Source organism: Marmota monax, unplaced genomic scaffold (assembly GCF_021218885.2).
Source record: "Marmota monax isolate L192 unplaced genomic scaffold, Marmota_monax_Labrador192_F-V1.1 WCK01_AAM20220418_F8-fsc00146, whole genome shotgun sequence".
Lineage (NCBI taxonomy): Eukaryota > Metazoa > Chordata > Mammalia > Rodentia > Sciuridae > Marmota > Marmota monax.
In genome coordinates, this window is record NW_026694096.1 from 3,750,548 (window position 1) to 3,778,303 (window position 27,756).

The 27,756-nt window shown below is 34.0% G+C and overlaps 1 protein-coding gene across 8 annotated transcripts in view; it reads right to left on the reverse strand.

The window, feature by feature from the left end:
- Positions 1 to 27,756, reverse strand: part of Nav3 (neuron navigator 3) — an 802,778-nt gene that overhangs the window by 23,353 nt on the left and 751,669 nt on the right. For 7 of the 8 annotated variants that reach the window (XM_046465096.2, XM_058585776.1, XM_046465095.2 and 4 more), the window contains 8 exons: positions 17,489 to 17,600; positions 11,252 to 11,373; positions 10,387 to 10,407; positions 9,528 to 9,700; positions 7,814 to 7,967; positions 6,389 to 6,563; positions 2,763 to 2,860; positions 179 to 274 (listed from right to left, as the gene is read on the reverse strand). In XM_046465096.2, coding sequence (XP_046321052.1) covers positions 179 to 274; positions 2,763 to 2,860; positions 6,389 to 6,563; positions 7,814 to 7,967; positions 9,528 to 9,700; positions 10,387 to 10,407; positions 11,252 to 11,373; positions 17,489 to 17,600 — 951 coding nt within the window. The remainder of the gene's footprint in view (positions 1 to 178; positions 275 to 2,762; positions 2,861 to 6,388; positions 6,564 to 7,813; positions 7,968 to 9,527; positions 9,701 to 10,386; positions 10,408 to 11,251; positions 11,374 to 17,488; positions 17,601 to 27,756) is intronic. The other variant, XM_046465093.2, reaches the window with a different exon arrangement.

A 27,756-nucleotide genomic window follows, 5' to 3' on the forward strand; every position in this document is an offset into this window, starting at 1 on the left:
AGATATGGGTAATGTAAGAACTGTTAATATTAAACAGCAGAAATGGAGAGGTTTTCTGTATTTCAAATGGAGGAGGAAAAAAAAGCAGATGTGTCTATGCTATCTATGAAAGTGAAGTAAAACAGGTGAAAAGGAACACAGAAGAACATTTAATATCAGGCTTTCTCGTATAACTCACCTTAAAGAGACGTCTAATAACACCATCTAAGACATCCCATTTGGTTTTTCCACTAACACCAATGGATCCTATCAAATATGCCTGAGATTTCTGATCCTAAGAACAAAACAGAGTAAGATAAACTTCAACTATGCATCTTATTACTATATGTTTCCTACTAAAACTTATTGATGTAGTTGGTGATTGACACAAAAGAATTTATTAAACCTGGAGTTCTATAGTAACAGATATACATGGAGGGTTATACAAAAACAAAATATGAACCTAGCAAATTAACCAGCCAAACAAATAAAATAACAGCAGTAGCAACAATAACAGGAAAGAAGACATTAGATGAAGTGTTAAGTCAAAGAAAATGATTTGTGATGTGTTCAGTAGAAAGGAAAGGGGAGGTGAATCAGAGAGAATGGCCTTGCAATTTAACACAGTTGGTACAATCCTACAAGAAGAAGCTTTTGGGGAAGAAAAGGGTGAAAGAGACAGCAAAGTACTACATCATATGAATCTTTGAACTTTCTCTTACTATTCTGTGATCTTATCTTTGATAAGTTCAATGCTTAGTTTTTTTCATTCTTTAATTTTATTACCATTCAATATAGATGTAAGAAATGTTGTTCATAAGAGTTTGATATTTGCATATTTATAAAACATGTCCAATTGTCAATTTATCAGAAAATTCAGTATTTCCAAGAAACTGCCAGAGAAAACTTTTATAATGCACATAATGGTTCAAAATGTGTGTGTGTGTGTATATATATTTTGTAGAATGAGGTTTTGAGGAATTTCTAGAAATATTAGAAATGTAAACAACTCAGGATTTGTGGTTTGACTGGAGTCTATTTAATATTGACTGGGAAAAGCAATTATAATATCAGTAAACATAGTTAGTTAATATATTACAATCCTGTTTCTAGTCACCAATTAGGTGGCCATTCAAGGTTGGTAGAATAATCACTGAGTCAAGGGTTAGAAGACATGGATTCTATAATGCACAACATCTCCCACCTACTTAAGAAATATGGCTTTAGGTAAATCATTTAGCTGACTCAAGGCCTCAGTTTCTTCATCTATAATATTTAACCCTATATGTGTAAATCATGATGAGCATTATTGAGATATAACCTCAATTAGAAGCCAATATATTCTTTCAGAAAATAGTGGAGAAATCCACAACTGACTGGTACTGTTACAGATTAAATGCTTGTGTTCACTCCCAATTCACATGGGGAAGTCTTAATCCCCCAATGTGATGGTACTTGGAGATAAGCCTCTGGGAGGTAATGACTAGGTTTGGATTTTATCATGAGGGTGAGACCTTCATGATCAGATTAATGGCCTTGGAGGGCATCTCTCACCTTCCCTCCCATTGACACTGGCATAAGGTCATATGAGAACAGATGGAGAAGCTGACCATCTGGAACCCAAGGAGAGAGCCCTCACCAGGAACCAAATGGGCCAGAATCCTGATCCTGCATATGCCATCCTCTAAAACTGTGAGAAAATACATTTTTGATTTTTAAACCTCCACTTATATGGTATTTTGCCATGGCAATTGTACCACACTAAGATGACTACTTTCTTAGATGCTTTATTTAAAGAAATGTTTAAAAGACATGGTCCTTTAGAATTATTTCAAAAAGAAAAATTTATTTGCCAATGATGCTAATGCTGTCAGAATGAGTGCTTATACAATGCTTTGTAACAGCTGCTTTTAAATTAGAGTTACTTTAGATTTCACTGAGACTATTAAACATAAAGATCCACTTGGGAAGAGTAGGCACAAACCTGCAGTTCAAGCATGAAGTTTATGGCACTGGATCCTTGGAACATTTGCTCAACATGAAAATTCACAAGTGCTCTATCTCACTTTTCAGACTCAAGTCCTTATATTGTTTAAAATTCTAAAGTATTGTTGTTTGATGGGGTAAAAATAGGATATTTACAAATTTGTATTATTGGCTACTCAACTAAAAGTTCAACTTGAAGTCTTTTTAGTTTTGAAAAAGAGATAAAATTAAGGAATATTTGAATCTAAAAGTAAAATACTTGCCTGATCAGTTAGGATCTTGCTTAAAAATGATGCAGACTAATAGCATCAATGGAATTTATCCTGCTAAATACTACTGAATATATAGACTACTGATTCAGTAGAATGTCTTTCGGATGTCCCCAATATTCGTTCATCTTACAGTGTTCTCTTTGTAGAAAGGTCACATTAACAGCACTCTAGTGAGGTGTTACTACACATCATAAACACTACTTATAATGTATAAGTGACACTCAAAGAGTATGGTAAACAAGTTGTTTATGTCAAGGAAATAAATTTTTATAAGTTTTAGTAGTGAAGGCTGTTGACAATCAATACTGTTTTCAAAAGAGTGAAAATGTGATACCTATGAGACACATTTATACTTTTATGGTGATGTCTCTACCTTTTATGCTTATATAATCTATTAAGGTAATACCGAGGCAAACATCTTCAATAGGATATTTATTAGAACAAATATTCAAATGTAAAATAATTTTAACTTATAGGAATTCTCACCCTCTAGTTATAATAAAGAATTTAAAGTTAAAGAAATACCTTTGCTCGACCATAGCCCTTGCTTATGGAGACTATAATTTTCACACTGCGGCCATCTTTGTGTCCAGTTGCATCTCCAGCATCATCTAGCAAAATATCTACCAGATTTCAAGAGAAAAACACACATTAAAAAAGTAATATTAGCTCAGATTTATTTACTGTTTTGCTTTCTCCATTTTTATTCTGTTCGGTGCAACTGCTTCCCATTCTGGCCAAACTGGTCTGAAAAACCTCCATTTATAAGAAGATGAATTATGTGGTTGGGCTCATGTTTCAATCTAAGAACTTATTTCTGCTTCCAAAGCTCCTTATCCAAGTGTTGGATCATTTCCTTTGGATGAAGAAATAGTCCCCACCCTTTTTTCTATTACACACAGGTCTGGGTAATACCTAAGTAATAGTCACCATTATAACCATAACAAACTGAAGAGCAATCCAATCTTTCTATCCAAACTAAAATATTCAAGCTCAATATTCATATAATTTGCGAATGCAAAGGTGCTGAGATTGACTGTCAAGTGAAATTATTTTCAGGCATATATTCAGTTGTATTACTGCTTGTCTTTTATCTACCATTATTAGGTACTATTATTGAATTTTAACCATGACCTTATATTTCCCTACATACGTATATTAATTATTGATCTCCTGGATACTTGGATTAATAGTTTCAAAACCAATATGATGTTTCTAGTAATCATCTATAAGTTACAGAAACATGATAAAGCTGGTCAACCTTTAAAGCATCAGTTTTTAAATGTGATTAAAGATTAATTTTCAAGATCTTTTGTTCCAGTGACACAACCAGGTACAATATATTTGGAAAATTATTACGAAAAACTATCCCAAAGATATGTTTTCTTTCAATAATGATGCTATTATTGAGCCATGCTTAATTCGAAGATAGTGTCCTATGAGTACAGGAAACTTGGTTACCTGCTAAAGAGCACATGTGCCTGGTAACAAGCTGACTCAATTGCTCTGCCTATAATTTTATAGAGATGATGGCTGTGATTACAACATCCTAGAAACAATTAAATAAGATGGGTCCTGAAAATTGAATGGCTCCTATTATATTAGTAATTAAGCATAGTTAATTTTGCAGAGGAAGGAGTCAAAAAATGGTATGAGGACAGTGTGTTGAAAAACAACTTCGTAGAGCTGGAGGCATATGAAAATTTCCAATAGAAATTTTTGATTCATCAACAACAATCTCCTGTACTGCGATTTAACTATTTTCATAGATTAATATCCTTATAGTCTTTAATTTTTCATATATCTTACTCAGAAATAAAAGTCTCTGGAAGAATTATTTCTTGTTCCTTTCTAGAACAGGATAACCATAGACTAAAACAATCTATGATATATCTCAAAGTCATTAGAAGAGTATAAAATTCCTACACATTGAAATGATTAATGTTTGATGAGATGAAAATGCTTATTACCTGACTTGATTATTACACATTGTATACCTGTATTGAATTACCATAATGTATCCCATACGTATGTATGAATGTTGCCCCCCCCCAAAAAAAAAATCTCTACCTTAAGTGTTAATTTTCTTGTTTCTAATTTCAGAAAATTAGAGTAGTTTTCCATTGGCTGTTCATACATAAACTTCTTGTAATTCATGTCCAAACTACTTCATTAGTACTATGCTCAACTACTTACAAATATTCAACAAATACCTATTAAGCCTATAAGATATCAGAAATTATGCTGGGCATTGAGAATGAATACCAAAGTGAGAAGGAAAATGAATTCCTTGCTCTTTTGGAGTATACATTCTCAACTAGGTAGTTTCAGAATGTTATGTACTGTGCAGGAAATCAACAGGTCAGTGAAGCAGAAACTGAAGGGAGGAATCTCTATAGGCAATCCTGGAAGGGTTCCTTGAGCAGGTGATGTCTGAGGTAAGACCAGAAGGTGAGAAGGGCTGGGCAGGTGAAGGTGAAGAGGTTTGGTCAATGAGAATAAATCAAAAAGCCTTTTGTAAGAGCAAGTGTAGGAGGTGATGTTGAAGTAGGTTGTAATCCTTGGCAAGGGGTTTAACTGGATTGCTGATCCACATATCTGTTCAAGTTTGACTTTGAACAGGTCTCACTCCTCCTAACAGTAGGGTAGATTTACCATTAAATGAGTGACTATGCTTGACTTCTGTATATGTGGCTACAGCTACCTGAAGCAAAATTAACACCATAGTTAAAAGTTCAGGCACTGCATTCATCCAGACTGAATTCATATATTAGTTCTTCCACTTCTTAGTTACATGATCTTGAAAAACAAAACAAAACAAAACTGCTGTGTCATTTTCCTAAGTATTGGTCGTTTAATCTGTAAAATGGGCTTAAATAGCATCTAGTTTGCAGGTTATTGAGCATATGAGATAACACTTTTAAATTATTTTATCATGTTTAGTAAGTTTTGCTCTTTTGTGATTCATTTCCTTTGTGTTTATTCTAAATCCTATTGAGGGTACATCTGGGTCTTCCCTGCTCTCAGTATATTCACAGGACAATCAGCTAAGAAAATGTTTCTGGTAAAACAGCAAAACAGCAAACTTAGAGTGAGAGACCTATATATTTTGCTTGTTTTTTTGGTGGGGGGAGTAAGTTATGATCCCAAATGTTTATAAACATTCCAACTTGCCTTTTAGATATAAATGACTTAAGTGTATAATGTGAGGACAGCCATAATAGAACTTTCAAAATTTTTTACTTTTTGAAGAGATGTAATTTACAAAAAAAAAATGTAATCAAAATTTGCATGCTGTATCATTTTTTTAATCTTTATGTTTCTGCTTCTCTTCCTCCTCTTTACTTCTTCTCCTTCTATATTTCAATGTGATTTAAGGCAAGGAGCGAAGTGTCTCAGTTCTACACTGGCATATAAAATTACCCAGGAACATGAGCACTATTGGTTTTCAAGCGTCATCTGGTGGTTGTACTTTGTAATCACCCCAGATCGTCAAGTAAACATTTCTTAAACTAAATCTTATATCCTAAAATGATTCAATGTCATAGGAGCAGTTATACTTCATAATTGAACAGTTCATCAGATATTAGGATGAAATTATGTCATATGATTCCATTTGCAATCAAATCAAAACTGTACCCTTGTTCCATCATTAGGACTGTTGAATCCAGTATGTTCTTACAGTTTGTTGAAAATTTAATAGAACTGCAGACTGGATGATGTAGCAGCATTATGTTCTCTCTAGGCAACATCATTCAGGATCATCTAGTCTAATTTAGGAACTGACTCTGTACCCTGAAAATTCTATTAAGTTGCATTGCATTGAGTTATTATTATTATATTCATGAGTACTAACGATCATCACTGAAAATACTTATTATTTCTTCATCTTATTCATCATAATCATGGAGGAAGCACTTCCCAAGCAAAAGTGATATTTTAAAAAATGGTATGAAATTTGTGTCTCTAAGATTTCCTGTTTCACATGTTATGTGCTTTTAAAACCACAAGTAGATAGAATGAATTTGTAAGATAAAAATGGGATCATTTCCAATAATTAATGTTAACATTTTTAGGAAAGGGTACTGTTCTCAGAATTCCAGGCTTGTCCCCACCTGCACTGGGCTGGATGGGCATGTGCACTAGCTCACCTGAGGTAACAGACTCTGTGATGTTCAGGTTGTTGAGAGACAGCCCGAGGGACTGCCTTGAAGAGGAAGAGGAGGTGCTGCTAGAGGACTCAGAAGGTGGCCGTGCAGGCTTTGCAGAGTTACCAGTCTCAGCCTTCAACCGGTCGTTCTCAGCCTTCAGTATCTCAATTTCATTCTGTTATTAAGATGGAAAATGTGAAAAATTTGAGCTAGTTTGATGAGAATGTAGCACCAAGGCTTGTATTCGATTTCTCTGTTAAAGCATGTGGTGATGCTTTCGATAAGCAAACAAATTATGAAAAGAGGATTTCCTTTTAAACAAGGGGTTAACCTTTGTCTCTCACATATATATGCATTTCTATATTCTCAAGTGTAGACACCATTATTATAATAATTATTATGTGCTGGGAATTAAACTGAGGGCCTGAAGCATGCTAGGAAAGCAGTCTACTCTGAGGTCCAACCCAACCCTATTTTTAAAAAAATATCCAAATTTGAGTAGTTTTTATTTTTTGGACTTGATCTAATTTCTCATTTGAATTAAGAATAACATAAATCTTAATTCAATAGATCCTAACACTTTTCATATTAAAAGTGATATTAAAATCTCTTAGGCAAATAATGCCATTTTTAATTCTGTAAATTCATGGAGAGTAGGAAAACAGGACAAAACAAAAACAATATGTAAATTGATATAAAATTACTTCATAATTCTAGTTAACAAATGAAAAAGGTTTTGTTTTCTCAAGATGGGGCACAAAGCTCATAAAGACCTTCTTATGGATATATACAGTGGCAGATGAGTGTGCAGAGCATGAGCTTTTCTTATTTCTGTCATCTGTGGTACGAAGTGCTTACTGGTTTACAGTAATAAAATAGAAACTTAGTCTGAACACAGACTGATTTTGAATTTAGCTTTTAGATGCTTCCAAAAATACGAAAGCTTTACTTTTACAGATGGCATTCTAAGTCACTTTAACTTCAATATACAGAAATCTTGTGTGGAATTTGTGTAGTTTCCTCATTGTTTTTGTTTTTCAATAGAAAAGAGGCAAAGGTACTTGAAAGCCAGATTTCAAAAGAACACTTTTAGAAAGCAACATAAAGGTAACTCATGGAAAAATAAAGAACCAAAAACTACAGTAGTTTCTTTAACACTTAGCGCTTGGCCCTAATCAATCACTGGTACAAGCATTTTGAATGGCCCCTGAGTTCAACTGGCCAGTTTGCTCTCCTCCATCCAACCCTGGATTTGACAAAATTCTCTATTCAGTATTAAGAACTGAGTTGTGAGACTGAATAAACAGAGGACATGTCCACAGTGGGATTTAAAAAAATGGAATCGGTTGCATAATAACTGAGAGAAGAGGAAAGGCAGCATTGTTATCTCTCCATTTTGTTCCCTGAAGGTGCTTCAGCACAGACCTGCATCCGGTTCATGGCTTCCCGGATCTGATCAAGATGATGAGCAGAGCTGAGGGCCTCCAACCGAATATCTGTTAATTTTAATTCCTTTTCTCTGAGCTCGCTCTTCAGCTGCAGAATTATCTCTGCCTCAGCCTCTGTGCATTCACAGATCCTGAATAAAGAAACAAACACAAAATCTGTGGTCTGGGAAGCAAGAGGATTAGGGAAAATAGTGCCTCTTTTAAAGGCTGAACTGCCACAATACCCAGCAGGTACAGAAATAATTTGCTGAGAAAAGGAGAAATAGTTTTATTAACCATAACGAATTTATAGGTTCAAAACTGAAAGTAGCTCTCTTTTTCTTTTAATCTTTTTTTCTTATTTTTTGAAATTTAAAAACAATCTACTAACATACAGAATATAAAGTGATCCTCAAAATTCCTGGTTGCTGATATCTCTATATTCTGTCCACAAAATTAAGGTAGAAGAGTCATAATATTACTATATTTCATTCTATATTTTTCAAGGGACTTAAATCTCCATTGGCAACATGTGAAATATTCTTTTTTAAGAGTCAAGCCTCAAAACTTCTCCTTTTGTAGAATTGTACAAACAATAACCATATTTGCCTCAACACCATTTTCCAGTTGTAATGAAAATCCAATGTAAATATTATAGAAAATAATTTAGAAAGATTAGTTTTGGACTTTTAAATAATGGATGAGTGTTGTATAATCTTCCTGTTAGGCCCAGCTGATTCAGGAGATCATAGCTAATGAAAAACATTTCAGACCTCAGCCTATGCAAGAGGCTAGCTTGGGGCTACTGGAAGGTCATATAATGCTATATCCTTATCCTTATTATTAATTTTTTAGATAGCATCATTAAAATAAATCTGCCAAAAAATTTGCTTTATATTAACTAATGCATTCTCCATTTAAAATTTGAACACTAGATTGTTAATCACAAAACGGCAAGACGGCAAGACGCTATCTTCCTTCCCATGTAAATAATGAAATTATGTAGCCAAAGCACAGTGGCCTTGTTCTACATGACAGTTCTATAATAGTCATTGTCATGAGCATACAATAAAATCTGATTTAAACAGTATATGAAACAAAGAGAATCATTTCATCAAAAAGTATTTCTATCTTTTAAATGTTATGTTCTTTCTTGTGGTATCTAAAAGTGGGCTACTAAAGAAATGTCTTGTTCGATTATTTAATAGAATCAAAGAACACTGGAATGTAAGTTGGTTTTAGAAAATCAAAATTTTAATATAAAAACAAGGAGAAGGTATTTGTGGTTGTAATGCATGCAAGTAATTTTCGAAAACACACAAAAGCAAATATTGCTAGGTTAGAAACTGGATTTTTACAGTTTTCATGCATCACACCATTTTACCGGGATCTATGCTTGTAGATCACAGGGCCATTTTGTCGTTTCTTTGGTGGCCAGATAAGAGGTGACCTGCATGTACGCACAGTTAGACAGATACATGGGTAAACGCAAGTGAAAACAAGTGAGGATGACTGAAAAAGTAGAGAATGAGATCACAAAAACGAAGACAAATGCTGTTTACCTTTCTCAGTAAGATTTGAAAAGGACGGGTACATATATGGTGCTGTAGTTGCAAAAGTACAACTGATTGTATTTAGAACATAAACATGGACTTGGCCTGAAGCTGTTTTTTTAAAAAGTGGGTCAGCATTCTGCAAAGGCAGTGACTTACGCTGAGGTAGATTGAGAGGGCTTCATGGATGTTGAACCACAGTCACCAGCACTATGGGGCAACTTGGGAGATGCCGGGAGAGATGAATCAGTAAGTTCTTCAATGTCTGAATGTGAAGATGGGGGCTTGGTGGACTTTTTCTTTCCAAAGGCTTGTTTGAAAGAACTTCTCAGCTGAAACAAGGACAAAAATTACCTCTCCTGTCTGTTTGCACCTGGAGGGATTTTGCTTTGGGGCGTTAGTTTGCAGGTGCCACCTAGCCACTGCCTGGGGTCAGTATATATAAGCAGAGTATTAACAGTTGCAGCACAGTATCTCTAAAAAAAAAAAAAAAGATACTGCATGTTGTTTTTTCCTTTTATTCTTGTATTAATCCAGCACAGCGCAAACATGGAAGGCTTTTAAATAGTGCAAGGTCAAGGGCATGGCTGTCAGAGCACTCATTTAAAACTAAGTACCTTGAAGGGATCTCCATTCCCAATGCTTCTCTCTTCAAGGCAATTTGTTTTAAATGGCCACTTTAGCGCTACAATCAAGTCATATCCTGCTGACATTACAAACTTAAAAAGCAAAATGAAATCAAATTCACCTAACACTTCATTAATTGTGATTTTCTATTCAAATTTTCAATTCCCAGACTATTCAAAACCAGAATTGGTATCCCCTACAGCTCTATTCAGAAAGTGGTTTTACTTCTCTTTAAAATTTGAGATTAAAATGAAAAGACACAAAGAAAAGACATACAAGGTAATCTGTTTTTAAAAGGTATAAAAGCCTACTGCCAAAATGAATAGCATTCATGCCAAGGTAGGGTTTTTTGTATAGATGCATGCCAAATTGTCCATGGTTTTATATTCACCTCACTTCCTCTAGAGTTCACCTTGCAGAAACATGAAAGAGTGTGGAATTACAAATCAAGGGAATGAAGGCTGATCAGTATTTTAAAATATTACCTGCATAAACATTTTTTTAAAACAAAAAAGATTTTTTTCATTATTTACAGAAAGCATTCCTGTAATATCTTTTGATAGTTTTGTGTTGGATTTCATCTAGTACTGTATTTATTTAAAATGTACCTTTGTCTCGGTGGTTTGAAACAAAAATACCAAAACTTTCACTTAGTTGTTTTCAAACTATTTGCAATGACCACATCTTCCCCTCAGATTTTTAGTGGTTGCTTAATATTATCATAAATGGTAATATCTCTAGCAAATTTAAGGTCCAGTCCTGTTAAAGTTCATTTCTGCATTTTCCAGTATGTTCTACTGGTAACAACAACAAAAAACAACACACACGCTAATGCAGTTGGTTTCTTATGGGGTAAAATCTTATTCACCCTGTAGTCCCTGTTGATTCCAGGGGTGTGTGTGGTGTTAGCTTTCAATGTCTGTTCTTTCCTATTATAAACTCCAATTTTCCTTTTCCTCCACCATTACCATCATTACCATCACCATCACCACCATCACCACCACTACCACCATCATCTTTATCATCTTATTCCTTGTCACCCTGACAAATAAAACCCTGCTCTTAGTTCTAACTCTAGAATATATGCTCTTCAGCACCATGCCAGCCTAATCTCGGTGATTAGTGCAACATTTGAGGTGCCAGAGTACTTGAATGGGACTCTGTCAATTGCTGCAGACTTTTAAAGCTCCAGAGAAAAAAGCCTAAGTCCTTACACCAGAATAAGCTATTTAATTAGATGGGTGATGAGGGCTTACCCAGTTTTTCTTTTTCTTTTTCTTGGAGTCAGCATCATTACCACTGCCAATGCTGGAATGGCTTGTGGCACTGTTGATACTGGAAACACTTTCAGAGGAATGCTGTCTTCTGATGCGGAGATCTAGCAACAGAGAGTATCACATTTGCTCATAAAAGTTGCAGTCTGAACAAAGTAAGTCTTTGAGGCTTTCTGAGAGTATGTTCTCCAACAAAGATCAACAGGCTTTGTACAGATCATTTTATTGCAGTTTTGGTCTTACAAGTTTAATAAAGTACAACCTTATTTGCTTTAATTAACTGAGTTATCTACATTAAGATTCATCAGGAATCTCATATGAGTCTGTAACACTGATGCTTTAATGAGTTCTGAATTTTGTCCAAAATTGAAATGCCATGCTAGTGATTTCTACTGAATACCCGGATCAAACAGCAGTTCCAAAATGATTTATTCCAAATGATTATTTCCATGGAGTAAATGGAAACTCATAATAGGATGAGATTAATTCTTTTTAATATTTGTGCTTTGAATAAAGTTTCTAAAGCCAAATATACTGACTTTCCATTTCATTGAATCATGCCATGTTGGAGCCAAAACAAACCTAGGAAGTCAAATAAGCACATCATCTAGCAGATGAGGAAATTGAAGTGCAAAGGAGTTGACTTGACCAAGGTCAAAGAAGCAATGAAGAGAAGATCCTCCAGAGAGACTCTAGATAGGAAGTTTGTAAATTAAACAGAGAACATACGTCATATGGTGCTATTCTTCCAACATACCCCCAGTCCCTGTCTGTGACAAAATAGTAAGACTAATAATGATGCTTAGTATGCCCCTGCATACTTAATTTTACTCTTAAAGTAAACCAATGAAATGATTTTATCTATTATATATAATTGATACATGGTAATATAGCTTAAAAATAGTGGCACGAATCTCAGAGCTAGGCTGAGTCTAATATCTATTGTGCTACCTGCCATGTAATATGGTTGGGCTAAACTTCCCCAAAGCATGCAGCACTTCTCTGGTTATACAAGATATTTTAAAGAGAGTAGCATTTGATATTTTATAACTTTTAAACATTTGCACTTATTCTATATAAGATTTATTTTGTAAATATCAAAATTAAAAGAAACTAAAATTTTATTTACTTACAGTAAACTTATATTAAGTGCTAGTGAGTTACCAAGAGAATTTATAAGGTCAAATTTACTTTTAAGACATCCCTATTAACATACTTAGTTGGCATCAATGCAGATTAGCCAAGTAAAAAAACTTAAGTGGAACATGTAATATGTGAAAAATTACCATATAACTTTAAAAATTTTTCTTATAAAAAATAGTATAAAATCAAGCCTGTCCAGTTGACCAATTTTCTGATGAGTAAAAATGATCCATAGCAATATAACCAATTACTTTAAGAATATATAGTAGGGCTGTGGATATAGCTCAGTTGGTAGAGTGCTTTCCTTGCATACACAAGGCCATGGGTTCAATCCCCAGCACCACAGAAAAAGAAGAATATATTACAAATGAGTGTACATGTGGGTATGTGATTTATGTATATACATATACATACCTCAGACATGTGTGTATATATATATATATATATATATATATATATATATATATATATATATCTCCACACATATATCAGCAGTAAATAGCTTAATTTCCCTATTAAAATAGTTATGCTGACAAATTTTGTGGGAGGAGAAAACTGAAGTATTTTTCAGAATCCCTAGAGTCATAAAAACACTGATTCTCATAATTTAACAAAAAAATTACCTATTTTAAAACCTAAAGGTATGTACACTATTTATTTATGTATACTGTTTTGATTCAATAATAAAGGAACCTAGTATCTGTTAATAATATGAAAGTCATATGAATAAATCACAGAAACTTATGTGTAGGTATTTATTCATGTTTTAAATTTCTGCTGCAGTTGGCTATTAGCTTTTCTGAATAAGGTACAGCATTTACTAACTTTTCTCGAATAACTTTCACAAAGAAAACAGACATGTTGGAGATTTCTAGAGTTTTTATCATACCTGGAATTAATAAACTATACTTGATTTCACTAATCTCAAAGTTTTAAAAATATGGGTAATACATTTTATTTTTCTCTAAAAATTTCCTTTTAGTGCTTGTAAGAATTTGATTCAGTGTATAGGGCATCGTAGAGCCTTAACCAATGAATACAGATAATCCAAACACATGGAGATGCCTGCTTTAAAAGTATCATTTTCAGTTACACATTTGTTCCTTCATTAATTTTCACTTCTCACCCTCTGCCCCACCAATGCCACTGTTCAAGCTACCCATATCACTTACCTGCTCTACAGCAAGAATAGCTATCCAATTTTCTCACTTTCAAACCATTCTATACACAGGAGCTACAAAAATCTTCTTAGAAGAAAAATTTCATCACCACTGCCTTACTTAACACTATCTCCTGTTAAATGTGGCCTCTGTGGGAAGGTCCTTCCTGACTATGCAACCTCTAATAGGTTTCCTTGTACCCTCTTTTTCTATGGTAATCTGTTCTTGTCCACCTTAGAATGACTGTGGTATGAACCAGCTATACCAATGATCATACACGATCATTTATTTTCTGCTCTCCCACTAAAGTGAAAGTTCAGTGCAGACAAAGACCATGTTTATTTTTGGTTTTACTGTCTATGTCCAGGGCCTTGTACAGCACTGTATGAAGTAATCCATTAATATGTTGTTGTTATATGAGTTTATTCTAATTGTTGATTCAATGCAAATCTGTTTGTTGACCATTATTTCTAAAATATATTTATCACTAATAGTAATTTAACATATGTTTATATTTTGACTAATTTTACATGGTACTTTCTTTTCTTCAGTACTGGTAATCAAACCCAGGACTGCACTCATGTTAGGCAAGCACTCTACCACTGACTTATACTCCCAGCCCTATTTGGTACTACCACTGACTTATACTCCCAGCCCTATTTGGTACTTCTTAAAGAAAAAGTACTCCATGTTTACACAGAGGTAGTGACTTAAAGAACAGTATATTTGGAAAAATTAAAGTAAAATTTCCCATGCCTTCCCAGTAATTTTCCATGTCAGCCAGCCTTAAAATAATTATGTTTGTAACAGTTGTTTTATATATGAAATATGTATATATATATATATATATATATAAATAACATGTAACATGGATTCATGTGGTAAAATATATATTTACCTTTCATTGAAAGGAATTGTGGGCCACAGAGTCACTCATTTTTAATCTTTGTATTCAAAAAACAAAATTCCCAAATGTACAGCAGATGTTTAAATGTTTGTAAATAAATAAATATTATTTTATTATAGACTTCTTATTCATCAGACTGTTAATAAATGTTATGTATAAATATAGATGAAAAGGTAAATTAATGAATTTTATGCAATTTTGCATAATTTGATCATCTATAAAAGTGTTGCTTTACTCCAAATAGTTATGATAAGATTGTATGCTAAAATTTTACATAAAATTATTTTAAAGGTCACAAAAACTGAATTTCAATATGATTTCACAGACATATAAACTATACAATCCAATGAACCCATAGAAAGATACATAACTAATTCAACTGATTTTTATTTATATAATATTAATTAATAGTCAATGTAATACAAATAATGTTAGAGTCACTGAATTTAATATTGTTTTAATATTTCAGAAACACAGTCTAAATGTCTTATATACTGTCAACTCTTCATAACTAGTTATTTCCTTAATTTTGGAAATGTGGGCAATTATTTTTCATATTTTTGACCAACTTAGATATGATTATTTTGTTCCTCTTAATCACTATCCCTCCCACATTTCTGAGCAAAGGAATTCCGATTTTTTAATTCTAGTAGATATACTAAGCTACCTGTTGCCTAAGATAAAAGGAATCCTTCCAGAAAGTTTCACTTCAGTGACTTGTGCTGTATTAAAGAAGGGATTAAGCCTTTTTAAATCCCTTCTGGACCTATTTACGACATGAAGACTTAGAACATAAGCTGCTTTATTATAGCTCTAAGAAAAGCTTTAAATACGCAGTAATTTTCCATGCAGCATATAAATCAACTCCCCCACATGAAAATTGCTAAATTCTTAACAGAAGTAGCCCATAGAAATCCAGTTTGTCTTTCAACTTAAGTAGACCTCATTTTACATAACTGTTTTCCTAAAATTTAAATTCAACTATATATTCTTAATTATGTTATTCTTTTCTGTGAAATTTGAATAAGCCCCTTTAATGTGCAAGGCAACGCTATAGGCATTGGGATGAAGAAACAAACCCTCCTACATAAATCAGGACAGACAGACCTCAAAGGCACCAGAGTATAATGCAAATTTTAATAAGGGAAGTACAGCTATTTCCAGAAACATATCACAGGAGACCTCATCCAGTTTAGGGGGACAAAGAGGCATATTTAAGCTAATTCCTAAAGTTTTCCAAAAGTTTTTATTCTGAACAAACAGGGCAGAATGTTCCAAGTGGAGTAAACAGACTGTTTAAAGAACTTATGAAGAATGGAAAGAAATTCAGGAAATCTGAAATATGGAATACACAGTGTAATGAAAGAGCAAGAAATATAGTCAAGGACAGCATCTGGCATATAATTAGCAATCACTAAATGTTTGTTGAATATAAAGTTGGTGAAGGGAGATTATCTCATGTCAAGGAGCTTGTTTTTCATCCCAAAGGCAAGGGGGTGTCTGCAGATGCCTGCTTTTAGATGATTGCTCTGACTTTAGTTGAAGAATGGTATAAAATGGGGTAAGGTTAAGAGAAGAAAGGTTATGTAGGACTTGGTGGTGCCAGATCAGGGAAGAGTCAAAGGATGGTGACAGCAGGATCAGGGAAAAGTAAACAAATCTATCAACACTTAAAGGGTAGAATCAGAAGAACTTGATGATTCATTGAGTCAAGAGAGATGGTTATGAATGACATCTAGATGAAAGAAGGGTGATACCATTACTGAAGCAAAGAACACTGGAGGAGAAGGAGGGCTAAGAGGGAAGTTCAGGTTTGGAGATGTCATGTTTAAAGTGCCAAAAAATTACTCAAAGATACCCAAGGGGAGTTCTTTCTTGGCAACTAGATAAGATAGAGCTCTATCTCCAGAGATGAGCCTGGCCTAGAGATACAGAGACAGTCAGTGACACATAAATTATAATGATAGCTACAGCACTAGGTGAGTTTATATAATTTTGGAAAGGATGTTCAGAATCATTTTGGAAGAGAGTTTAGAATATCAATAATTAACAAATGTATATAATGAAGTGAACACACAGAAAAGGAAGAAAAACAAAAATGAATGTGTCCACCAGAAGGAATTAGACATCAGTACCAAATGTGGTTGCCATGATGAGTACAATAAGAATTTTAGCTATTTCCCTGGATTAAGTGCTATGTTAGTCATTGTTGACCCTGGAGAAAAAAGCTTTGGAGGAGTAGTTGGGTATAGAATTTATGATCCTATGGGCTGAAAGGTGATTGGTGATTGAAGACTTTGAAAGGTTCCCAAATTAGTTTTACCAGAACTTATCTGGAAATAGGAAGAAAGATGATAAGAACTGAGGATTTAGGAAAGAATTTTTTAGCTGGAAGAGAGAATGAGACATATTTAATGCTATTGAAAAGTGAATGAATAAATTGAACCTATATAAAGAAAAAATGATATGACAATAATGAGCATTTCTTTAGTGGTGAACCAAAAGGTAGAGATGATGGCAAAAGGAATATTTTCATTGTTTAAAACTGTAGAAATATGGTCATAATAAAATACAAGCTGATTTCTAGTCTGTTTTCTCATTATTTAAAAATTATCTACAGAACATTGTCCCACCCAGGAGAAGTTACTCCAAATGCCTGAGACTTGGTATTAACATACTGATTGCTTCATTTTTATTTGCAGATCTGGATTATCATACTCATTTATAGGCTTGTTTTGCTTAAGTCAATATGCACATCACCTCTGCCTCCCAGATCAAATGGAGAGAATATATGTAGAACTATAGAAGTCAATTCATTAAGGTCAATTTAAAAATTATTTGACAGAAGAAGCTACTGTTCTCAAAGTCTGCAATTCTGGAATTCTGATCCCATTAATTTCTCCTTACTCATTAGAAAAGGCAGTGCCACTGAGTAAATACAACTCCATTCTATAAATAAAACAGATACCTATTATTTAAGATGAAAAATGATACCATTTCTGAATATACCTTTTGGAGGGTGGTCTGGGCCATTTAGGGCCCCCTGAATGGCCGCCTGGGCAGCAGAGTTCTGGGCCTTCAGCATTTCAATGGTCTCCCTTAATTCTATAAGTTCAGACTCCTGTGAAATAAACAAGAGTTTAGAAGCTTTAATATTTAGAGACAAAAATGAAAGCCCTTGTTCATAGTATATCATCAAATGGGTTTGGTTTTATATAGTACCAGACTCCTGAGAGATTTGGATACTTGGCTAAATTTGCCAAGTTGTATCTAACAACTTCTTTCTTAGTTAAAGAAGAATCAATTTTTTTCTTATTGTCCTATAGAAGTGATTTAAATAGTCATTAATTCTTTCAAAGGGTGGTACCTAGAGCTGACCATTGCAAAGCAAAACAAGGTATCATATCACTCATTTTAGTTATCAAACAGTCATATTACCTATGATTATATTAGATATTTAGATAGCAGAATAATAGTACCACATTATATTGCACTTACTTTCAAGTAGAAATATGCAGTGATATCAAATAAGTGACTATAGATTCTGCCTGAAGTATTTTGCACTTTGGCAATAATTTCTTTGAATCTAAGTGTAAAATCTGGAACTCATTCCTAACTCACTCCTGTTAAATATCACCTTATTAAATTTTGCTGATATATTCAGATCATCCTAGATTCTGACACTTTTCATCCAATAAAATTGATAATATGGGGACTCAGCTTCTCGAAGCCAGAGCAACATAGGAATTAAAACAGTTACTGGAGAGATATAAAATACATACCCCTTAACTAATAAATCACCAAAAAGTCAGTGTAAAATCAAATTTTTATAGTAAATGTATTTTAAATGTATTCTTACTGAATTTAGAATAATTTTGTTGTGTCTCAATGCAAATTACTATAACTTTTGTCTTTCACAGTTATTTAAATGAATTATTTTAACAGAAATGACTTATAATGAGTGAGATAGGATAGCCAGAAGGTGTGTGTGTGCGGGGAATGGGGGGGGTACATGATAAAAGAAAGAAACCAAGCTCTTTCAGCAGAGACATTTACACTAGATTCTTAATAGTAAGGGGCATCCTTCTTGCCGGAGGCACAATCCCCAAAACTATCCTTATATCCTTGTCAGCATCTTGGAGAATTTCTTGGTAATTCATTTGGCATCCATCGTTTCCTCAAGCATCTTTAAAAAAAAGCTAAAGAATCAGGCTTGGGTTGTTAACTCCATGACAGTTCATGCATCCTCAACTGTCTCCCAGAATACAGAAAAAAAGATCAGGATTTTCATCGCAGAAAATTGCTTCATACATAAGAATACCCAGTAATTATGCTAACTTTAGATTCTTAAAAACAGTGTTAATTGAGATGATATACAAGTTTGGAACACATACTTGATAACTTATGTATCTATTTTCTTTGGCTATCTGATCTTAATACAGAATAATTATATTTTAAATAACAAGCAGATACTCTTAACTTTAAAGGCTTATAAAACAAAGGACCTCATAAGAAATCAATAATAATATGCTGGATTTATAGGTGTGTCTTCAAATACTTGAGTGCAACCAATCCAAGTACATTTCTTTATCATAAAAGTAAAACTATCTGTGGAAAATTTCTAACCCAATTCATCTTAATATCCCAGTCTCTCCAACTTCTATAATTTAGGTCCTTGCCCAAGTAGCGATAGATAACTTTATCAAAACTTAGTATATTTTTTCAATTAAAATAAATCCCCCAAGAGATGAAAAATTTCCTGGAAATTGATTCTGCTTCCACTAGAAATTTATTCAAAAGAATGCCTATAGTACATAATTAATAAATCACATAATCTAAATCCAATTTTATAAAATAAACACTAGGATACATGTTACATTTTACCTGAATCCAGATTTTTATCCTTCAATTTAAAATCAATAATATTGATACTGTGGAATAAAAATCTGTTAAAATATTTGGCTAATCTTTAAAAGAGAAAAGTGAACATGAGGTCTAAAAACTAAGCTTAACTTTCGGCTAGTTGATTTATTTCAGTGTTAAAACTTTAATCTTTTCTAGAGAAATCTCTTCTAGAGACTGCTTTTAAAATGATTAAAAGTGGAGAAAGTTGTTCAGGGAATTTTTTTTAAAGAATATTGTGTTCAGTATTCTATAGAAGAATGATCCCATTCTAAAATTAAGGTTCTTTTAAAAAACACAAATATTAACAGGTTAGCTATTACTTAATGTGGCTCAGTAAACCCAAAGGAAGAATAACTAGGTAAGAAAATGTATTTACTATATTTAACCTGGGAAAATAACGTCTGTAAAAAATTGGTTCAGGTAAACTTAAAGTACCTGCAATGTGTCCCATTGTCTTTAATTTGAAAAAAAACTAAATTTTAGGCCGATTGAGGTAACCTGTTCCTACTTGCACTAGTTATTGCCACATATCTACAAAAACCTTCCTTCTTCCTTATTTCCTAATGAGGTCTACTCTCATTTTTGTCATTCAAGCTATATCCATCTTTTTCTAGGCATTTTCATATGATTTTTTCCCCTTTGCTTTAAATATCTTCCTGTCCCTTAGAGGCCATAGCAAAATGTCTCCCTAATTGCGAAACCTCTGTTTTCATATCAGAAAATAAATAAATAAATAAGGAAGGAAAGAAAGGAAAGAAGGAAGGAAAGAAAGCAAAGAAGGAAGGAAAGAAAGAAAGGAAGAAGAAAGGAAGGAAGGAAGGAAGGAAGGAAGGAAGGAAGGAAGAAAGAAAGAAAGAAAAAAAGAAAGAAAGAAAGAAATTCTCTTCTGTGGGGTTTCAGGCCACTGAATACACTAGGTTTATTTAGGTGTTGAAGAATGTATCTTTTCACCTGTTTTATGATCTCAGTAAATGTTGGGATGGTTTTCTTGAAATGTTCTGGGACATGATGAACAGATACATTTTACCTTCTAGGAATAATTGAAAACTTTGACTTCACTGAATTTATCTTTATTTATTTATTTATTTATTTATTTATTTTTATAAGAAGGTACTTGTCACCTAGGGAGCAGGGTGACATAAAAACATCAAAACTTTTCTTGCTTAGTATAAACAGAAAGTCTCAACATAGCTAATTGAGTGGAATCTTCTCCTATGGAGATCAATGAAACTAGGTTTACCTTTTTCTCTTTCCCAATAATAGTATTATAGAGATCAACAGAAAGCATTTTAAATAAAAACTTGACTCTGATGTAGAGACTGTTTTCAACTCTTCATTTTTCTGCTTCATAATTATAGTTGTTCACATTTATTTTTTAAGCTATGCTTTATAAGATTTCTATAATGTATAGAAATTGCAATGCTGTATCTAGACATAATTATCCTTTTTAAAATTTTTGTCCATGGTGGAGAGTCTGGATAAAGACTGATTAGAAATGAATTCCAAGATAACTGACTAAAAAATCATTAGATAATTTAAAATATTTCCCTATAATCTCTTTATTTTAAAATTGGCCAATTCAACATGCTTGTTTTGAGAATCATTTATTAAGCCTTCCCAAAAAATATCCTTAGAAATGTATATGCTATCGAGATATGAATTTATAGTTTGCTTCTCTAATTCAGTGTTTTCCAGTTTCCTACTCTCATCAATAGATGCAAAAGGAGGACTGTAGCTAGGATAACTATGCAAAGGGTCTTGGGAATTAGGTGATGAAATCCTATTTTGTTGATACTTCCTCCTCCTTCTGATAAACCATTTGAGATAAGGATGATCTAACACCCACTGCCTATATAAGATACCAGTTTTCTGTGAAAGATTCTTGTATCTAAGAGTCCAGATGGAGTCAATATAGATGCAGTTTTGTACATGTCTCTGAGGCTAAACAAGTTGAGACGATTGCAAAATGCTCCAAAATAAAATAATCAAATATCGCGATATAATACCAACCTTGCTTGGTGTTCTTTACAACCTAATCTCCTAACTGTATCTCATCTCTTTCCAAATTTCTCACTGTCAAAGCCCTTACTGAGATTTCAGAAGCTTGGCAACAAATCTCATCAAACAACTTAACCTTCTAGGCACTAAATCTGTCTTACTTCCTCAAACTGACACTCGGGTAGGTAATCTCACACTAACCAGCTGTAGCTTCTTTGAAAACATTTTCTTCCTCTTCCTCATCTTTGTATTTGCTTTGAAATCTTGCTAATGTTGCAATTTAAATAATCTGGCTATGACTACTGTATATAGATTCAAATAAATGAGCTTCACCAAAACTCAACACCAGTTGAAATTTAAAAATTATGAATTAGCATTATATTATGTTCCAAAAGATTTTTAAGAACACTTCCAGAATGCAAATATCAACATAGAATGAGAAGAGTTAATGTAAACACTAAAATCAACTAAATTTTTAGCTTCCACGTTATCTTTTTCAAAGATCTAGCTTTTAATGTCCTCATTTTCAAGGTTTACATTCAGGTTCCCCTACTTACTCTACCCCCCCCCAAAAAAAAGACAGTTTCAAAGAGGTAAGAATAAGGAAACCCTGAGATTTATGGTTAGCATAAGGGCCAATATCTGAGTTCCATCACTCTTAGGGGAAGATATTCCTCTATTTTGCTCTGACCTTTGAGTGGGAATAACCTAGTTCACTTTAATCTATATTCTAACAGCCCCAGTATGATAGCTATAGGGCACTAATTAGAATGCCTTCCTAATTTTAAATATTATATATTTAGTAAATTTGAATGCAAAGATTTAGCAGAAGTTCTGTAGAAATTCCACTTGTCAAAAAAACATTTGCAGAATCCTTGCCAATTTAATGATATGTATCACAGCCTTTCCCAAATGGCATTCTGTGAGGAAAGTACGACCTGCACAATGCTCTGAGTGATGTCTCCCAGTAATTTTCCTTCTTGCTGCTAATGTCAGGCTGTTCCTTTCTCTGAAATACATTCCTACATTTCCCCAGAGCTAATCTTCATCCTGCCAATGGCAAGGAGTTCCCAGTGCCATCTCCACTCTGTAGGCATCATGCGGATGCACAAGTTCCCTTTAAGAATGTTCATGGCATTACACTCTTATATTTCTAATGCAATGATAATTTTCTGCCTTTTGAGTTATTCATACATGTCTTTTCTTTCTTACAAGGCTGTAAGTATATAAAAGAAGCATTTTGGCACACCAATTTGGCCAGAGAATCTGTGTTCTCTGGCATGTGGAAACAGAAAACAGTTAGGATGCTATTCATAGGAATGATTTTGAAACATAAATAAAACTAAAATTTTGATGTAGTTTCAGGCTATAATGCCACCTGATTGCTCACATCACTCTCTGAAGGCAAAAGATCAGGATCTGAGTTGCAGCTTATCTGTTTCCTATATGTAACCAAGAACATTTGGCCACCTTGGTCTTTATGTCTTTATGTGTTAGCTGCTCATCCTGCTTCCCAATAGTCTCATTCTCAGGTTTATGTTATTCAATGTGATTAACATCACCTAAAATCTGATGCTTTAATTATATGTCTATCGTTATCTGCACCTTTTAGAATATAACTTCTATGTGGAATCTATACATATGTAAGAATGTGTATATATATATGGGCTATATGTATAGTGCATATATAGACTATAAAGTCCAGGTGGAACATTTTATACATGTACATATATATACATATATATGATCATTTTCATATATAAGGAATATAAGCCTTTTGGGAAATATTTTGATCTATATAAATTTATAGCATATGTAATTTATGAGGAATGTATTATAATAGTCCTCATGGAGTTTATATTCTACAGGAATCTGTATCTATAGACAGAGATAGAGATAGGAAATAGATACACATCTTGCAAACCTACCCATCTGTCTGTACTGTTTAGTTCTTACACAGTAGAAATTCAATATAGTGAATGATTAAACAGGCAAACACAACTAGGAATTCCAGGAATAGAGTTTAAAAACCTGCGCTCTACAGACTTCAGACATTTTCTTGGGATTGTTGGATCACCAGAGAGCAATATACCCTTTTATCTCAGCTCCCTGAAAAAAAAAATGCCTTTACTGAAATATGATTAAGTGTTATGCCCTCAGCTTTCAGAGGAATGTCTACCTGAACAGTGATTTTTGTCTTTTGTTATTCCATGACCCCAATTTAAGAAGCTTTGAAATACATTTGTCCTTGAATTCAGGGCCAAAAAGTTTGTCTTTTCAATCTAAATTATGCTATTTTGGTCAGAAAATGAGAACAAAACACATCAAGCAATCTCCCTTTGTGTCTTAGCTTCCTTGACATTCAGTTTGGTTCAGTGCTTTGTGGTGGTAATTACCAGACTCAGGTACCTTATATACATTTATCTACTGGTTTTCATTAGATTCTGTCACTGAATTGTGTCATATCATACTGCAACTAATTTCATAGGCTTCTCAAAAGTATTTTGGAAAAAGTCAATTTATAAAGCTCAGATTAATAAACTAGCAACCAATATTACTGTGTGTGGTATGTACAGTGTGCAACTAGACAAGGTGTTGTTTTTTAGTTAAAAATGGTAAACAGCTGCGCATCGTGGTACACGCTTGTAATCTCACCAACTCGGGAGGCTGAGGCAGGCAGACTGGACTGCGAGCTCAAAGCCAGTCTCAGCAAAAGCGAGGCACTAAGCAACTCAGTGAGATCCTGTCTCTAAATAAAATATAAAATAGAGCTGGGATGTGGCTCAGTGGTTAAGTGCCCCTGAGTTCAGTCCCCAGTACTCCAACCAAACAAATGGTAAAGAAAATTTCATACATTATGGTATCTTTGGCAAAAATTTCACAATTTTGGCAATGTTAGATGAAGGATGTTATATACAAAATTATAAAATTTCTTATATTATGGAGACATTTTAAAATATTCCAGTATTATTCACTGCAAATTAACATAACTATTTATATTGATAGATTCTATGAGAAAATTTACTTACAAATAAATGAGTTGAAAATACCGGTGGGCAATGTTTCTAGTGATTTCAATTTAAAGATAGTAAGACTTTAATGTTAACCCTCATTTTCAGCAATATGCCCACCATACGCCCAGAGACGATTTTCTTTATCTTATAACTTTTAAGGCAGAAAAAAAGAGAGAGAAAAGTAAAGAAAGGGAATATTTCTTTTTTTTTTTTTTTTTTTTTTTTTTTTTATTTAATTTTTTATTGTGGGTTGTTCAAAACATTACAAATTTCTTGACATATCATATTCCACACTTTGATTCTAGTGGGTTATGAACTCCCACCTTCACCCCATACACAGATTGCAGATTCACATCAGTTACACATCCATTGATTTACAAATTGCCATACTAGTGTCTGTTGTGCTCCGCTGCCTTTCCCATCATCCACCCTCCCCCCTCCCCACCTCTCCCCTCCCCTCCCCTCCTCTCTCTCTACCCCCTCCACTGTATAACCCTGAGGGTCTCCTTCCATTACCGTGCAATTTACCTTCTCTCTCCCTTTCCCTCCCACCTCTCATCCCTGTTAAATGTTAATCTTCTTCTCCTGTTCTTCGTCCCTACTCTGTTCTTAGTTACTTTCCTTATATCAAAGAAGACATTTGGCATTTGTTTTTTAGGGATTGGCTAGCTTCACTTAGCATAATCTGCTCTAATGCCATCCATTTCCCTGTAAATTCTATGATTTTGTCATTTTTTAATGCAGAGTAATACTCCATTGTGTATAAATGCCACATTTTTTTTATCCATTCGTCTATTGAAGGGCATCTAGGTTGGTTCCACAGTCTTGCTATTGTGAACTGTGCTGCTATGAACATCGATGTAGCAGTGTCCCTGTAGCATGCTCTTTTTAGGTCTTTAGGGAATAGACCAAGAAGGGGAATAGCTGGGTCAAATGGTGGCTCCATTCCCAGCTTTCCAAGAACTCTCCATACTGCTTTCCAAATTGGCTGCACCAATCTGCAGTCCCACCAGCAATGTACAAGTGTACCCTTTTCCCCACATCCTCGCCAGCACTTGTTGTTGTTTGACTTCCTAATGGCTGCCAATCTTACTGGAGTGAGATGGTATCTTAGGGTGGTTTTGATTTGCATTTCTCTGACAGCTAGAGATGTTGAGCATTTTTTCATGTACTTGTTGATTGACTGTATGTCCTCCTCTGTGAAGTGTCTGTTCAGGTCTTTGGCCCATTTGTTGATTGGGTTGTTTGTTCTCTTATTGTCTAATTTTTTGAGTTCTTTGTATACTCTGGATATTAGGGCTCTATCTGAAGTGTGAGGAGTAAAGATTTGTTCCCAGGATGTAGGCTCCCTATTTACCTCTCTTATTGTTTCTTTTGCTGAGAAAAAACTTCTTAGTTTGAGTAAGTCCCATTTGTTGATTCTAGTTATTAACTTTTGTGCTATGGGTGTCCTATTGAGGAATTTGGAGCCCGACCCCACTGACTGTAGATCGTAGCCAACTTTTTCTTCTATCAGACGGCGCGTCTCTGATTTGATATCAAGTTCCTTGATCCATTTTGAATTCACTTTTGTGCATGGCGAGAGAAAGGGATTCAGTTTCATTTTGTTGCATATGGATTTCCAGTTTTCCCAGCACCATTTGTTGAAGATGCTATCCTTCCTCCATTGCATGCTTTTAGCCCCTTTATCAAATATAAGATAGTTGTAGTTTTGTGGATTGGTTTCTGTGTCCTCTATTCTGTACCATTGGTCCACACGCCTGTTTTGGTACCAGTACCATGCTGTTTTTGTTACTATTGCTCTGTAGTATAGTTTGAAGTCTGGTATCGCTATACCGCCTGATTCACACTTCTTGCTTAGCATTGTTTTTGCTATTCTGGGTCTTTTATTTTTCCATATGAATTTCATGATTGCTTTCTCTATTTCTACAAGAAATGCCATTGGGATTTTGATTGGCATTGCATTAAACCTATAGAGAACTTTTGGTAATATCGCCATTTTGATGATGTTAGTTCTGCCTATCCATGAACAGGGTATATTTTTCCATCTTCTAAGATCTTCTTCTATTTCTCTCTTTAGGGTTCTGTAGTTTTCATTGTATAAGTCTTTCACCTCTTTTGTTAGGTTGATTCCCAAGTATTTTATTTTTTTTGAAGATATTTTGAATGGAGTGGTTGCCCTCATTTCCATTTCAGAGGATTTGTCGCTGATATACAGGAATGCCTTTGATTTATGCGTGTTGATTTTAAATCCTGCCACTTTGCTGAATTCATTTATTAGCTCTAATAGTTTCTTTGTAGAGCCTTTTGGGTCTGCTAGATATAGAATCAAATCATCTGCAAATAGTGATAATTTAATTTCTTCTTTTCCTATTTTTATGCCTTTAATTTCTTTCGTCTGTCTAATTGCTCTGGCCAGTGTTTCGAGAACTATGTTGAAGAGAAGTGGAGAGAGAGGGCATCCCTGTCTTGTTCCAGATTTTAGAGGGAATGCCTTCAGTTTTTCTCCATTCAGAATAATGCTAGCCTGAGGCTTAGCATAGATTGCTTTTACAATATTGAGGTATGTTCCTGTTATCCCTAGTTTTTCTAGAGTTTTGAACATAAAGGGATGCTGTACTTTGTCAAATGCTTTTTCCGCATCTATCGAGATGATCATATGGTTCTTATTTTTAAGTCTATTGATGTGGTGAATAACATTTATTGATTTCCGTATATTGAACCAGCCTTGCATCCCAGGGATGAATCCTACTTGATCATGGTGTACAATTTTTTTTATATGTTTTTGTATCCGATTCGCCAGAATTTTATTGAGGATTTTTGCATCTAGGTTCATTAGAGATATTGGTCTGTAGTTTTCTTTCTTTGAAGTGTCTTTGTCTGGTTTAGGTATCAGGGTGATGTTGGCCTCATAGAATGAATTTGGAAGTTCTCCCTCCTTTTCTATTTCCTGAAGTAGCTTGAAAAGTATTGGTATTAGTTCTTCTTTAAAGGTTTTGTAAAATTCTGCTGTATACCCATCGGGACCTGGGCTTTTCTTAGTTGGTAGTCTTTTGATGGTTTCTTCTATCTCCTCAATTGATATTGGTCTGTTTAGGTTTTCTATATCCTCCTGACTCAATCTGGGCAGATCATATGACTTAAGAAATTTATCTATGCCTTCACTATCTTCTAATTTATTGGAGTATAAGGATTCAAAATAGTTTTTGATTATCTTCTGTATTTCTGAAGTGTCTGTTGTGATATTGCCTTTTTCATCCCGTATGCTAGTAATTTGAGTTCTCTCTCTTCTTCTCTTCACTAGCATCGCTAAGGGTCTGTCGATTTTGTTTATTTTTTCAAAGAACCAACTTTTAGTTT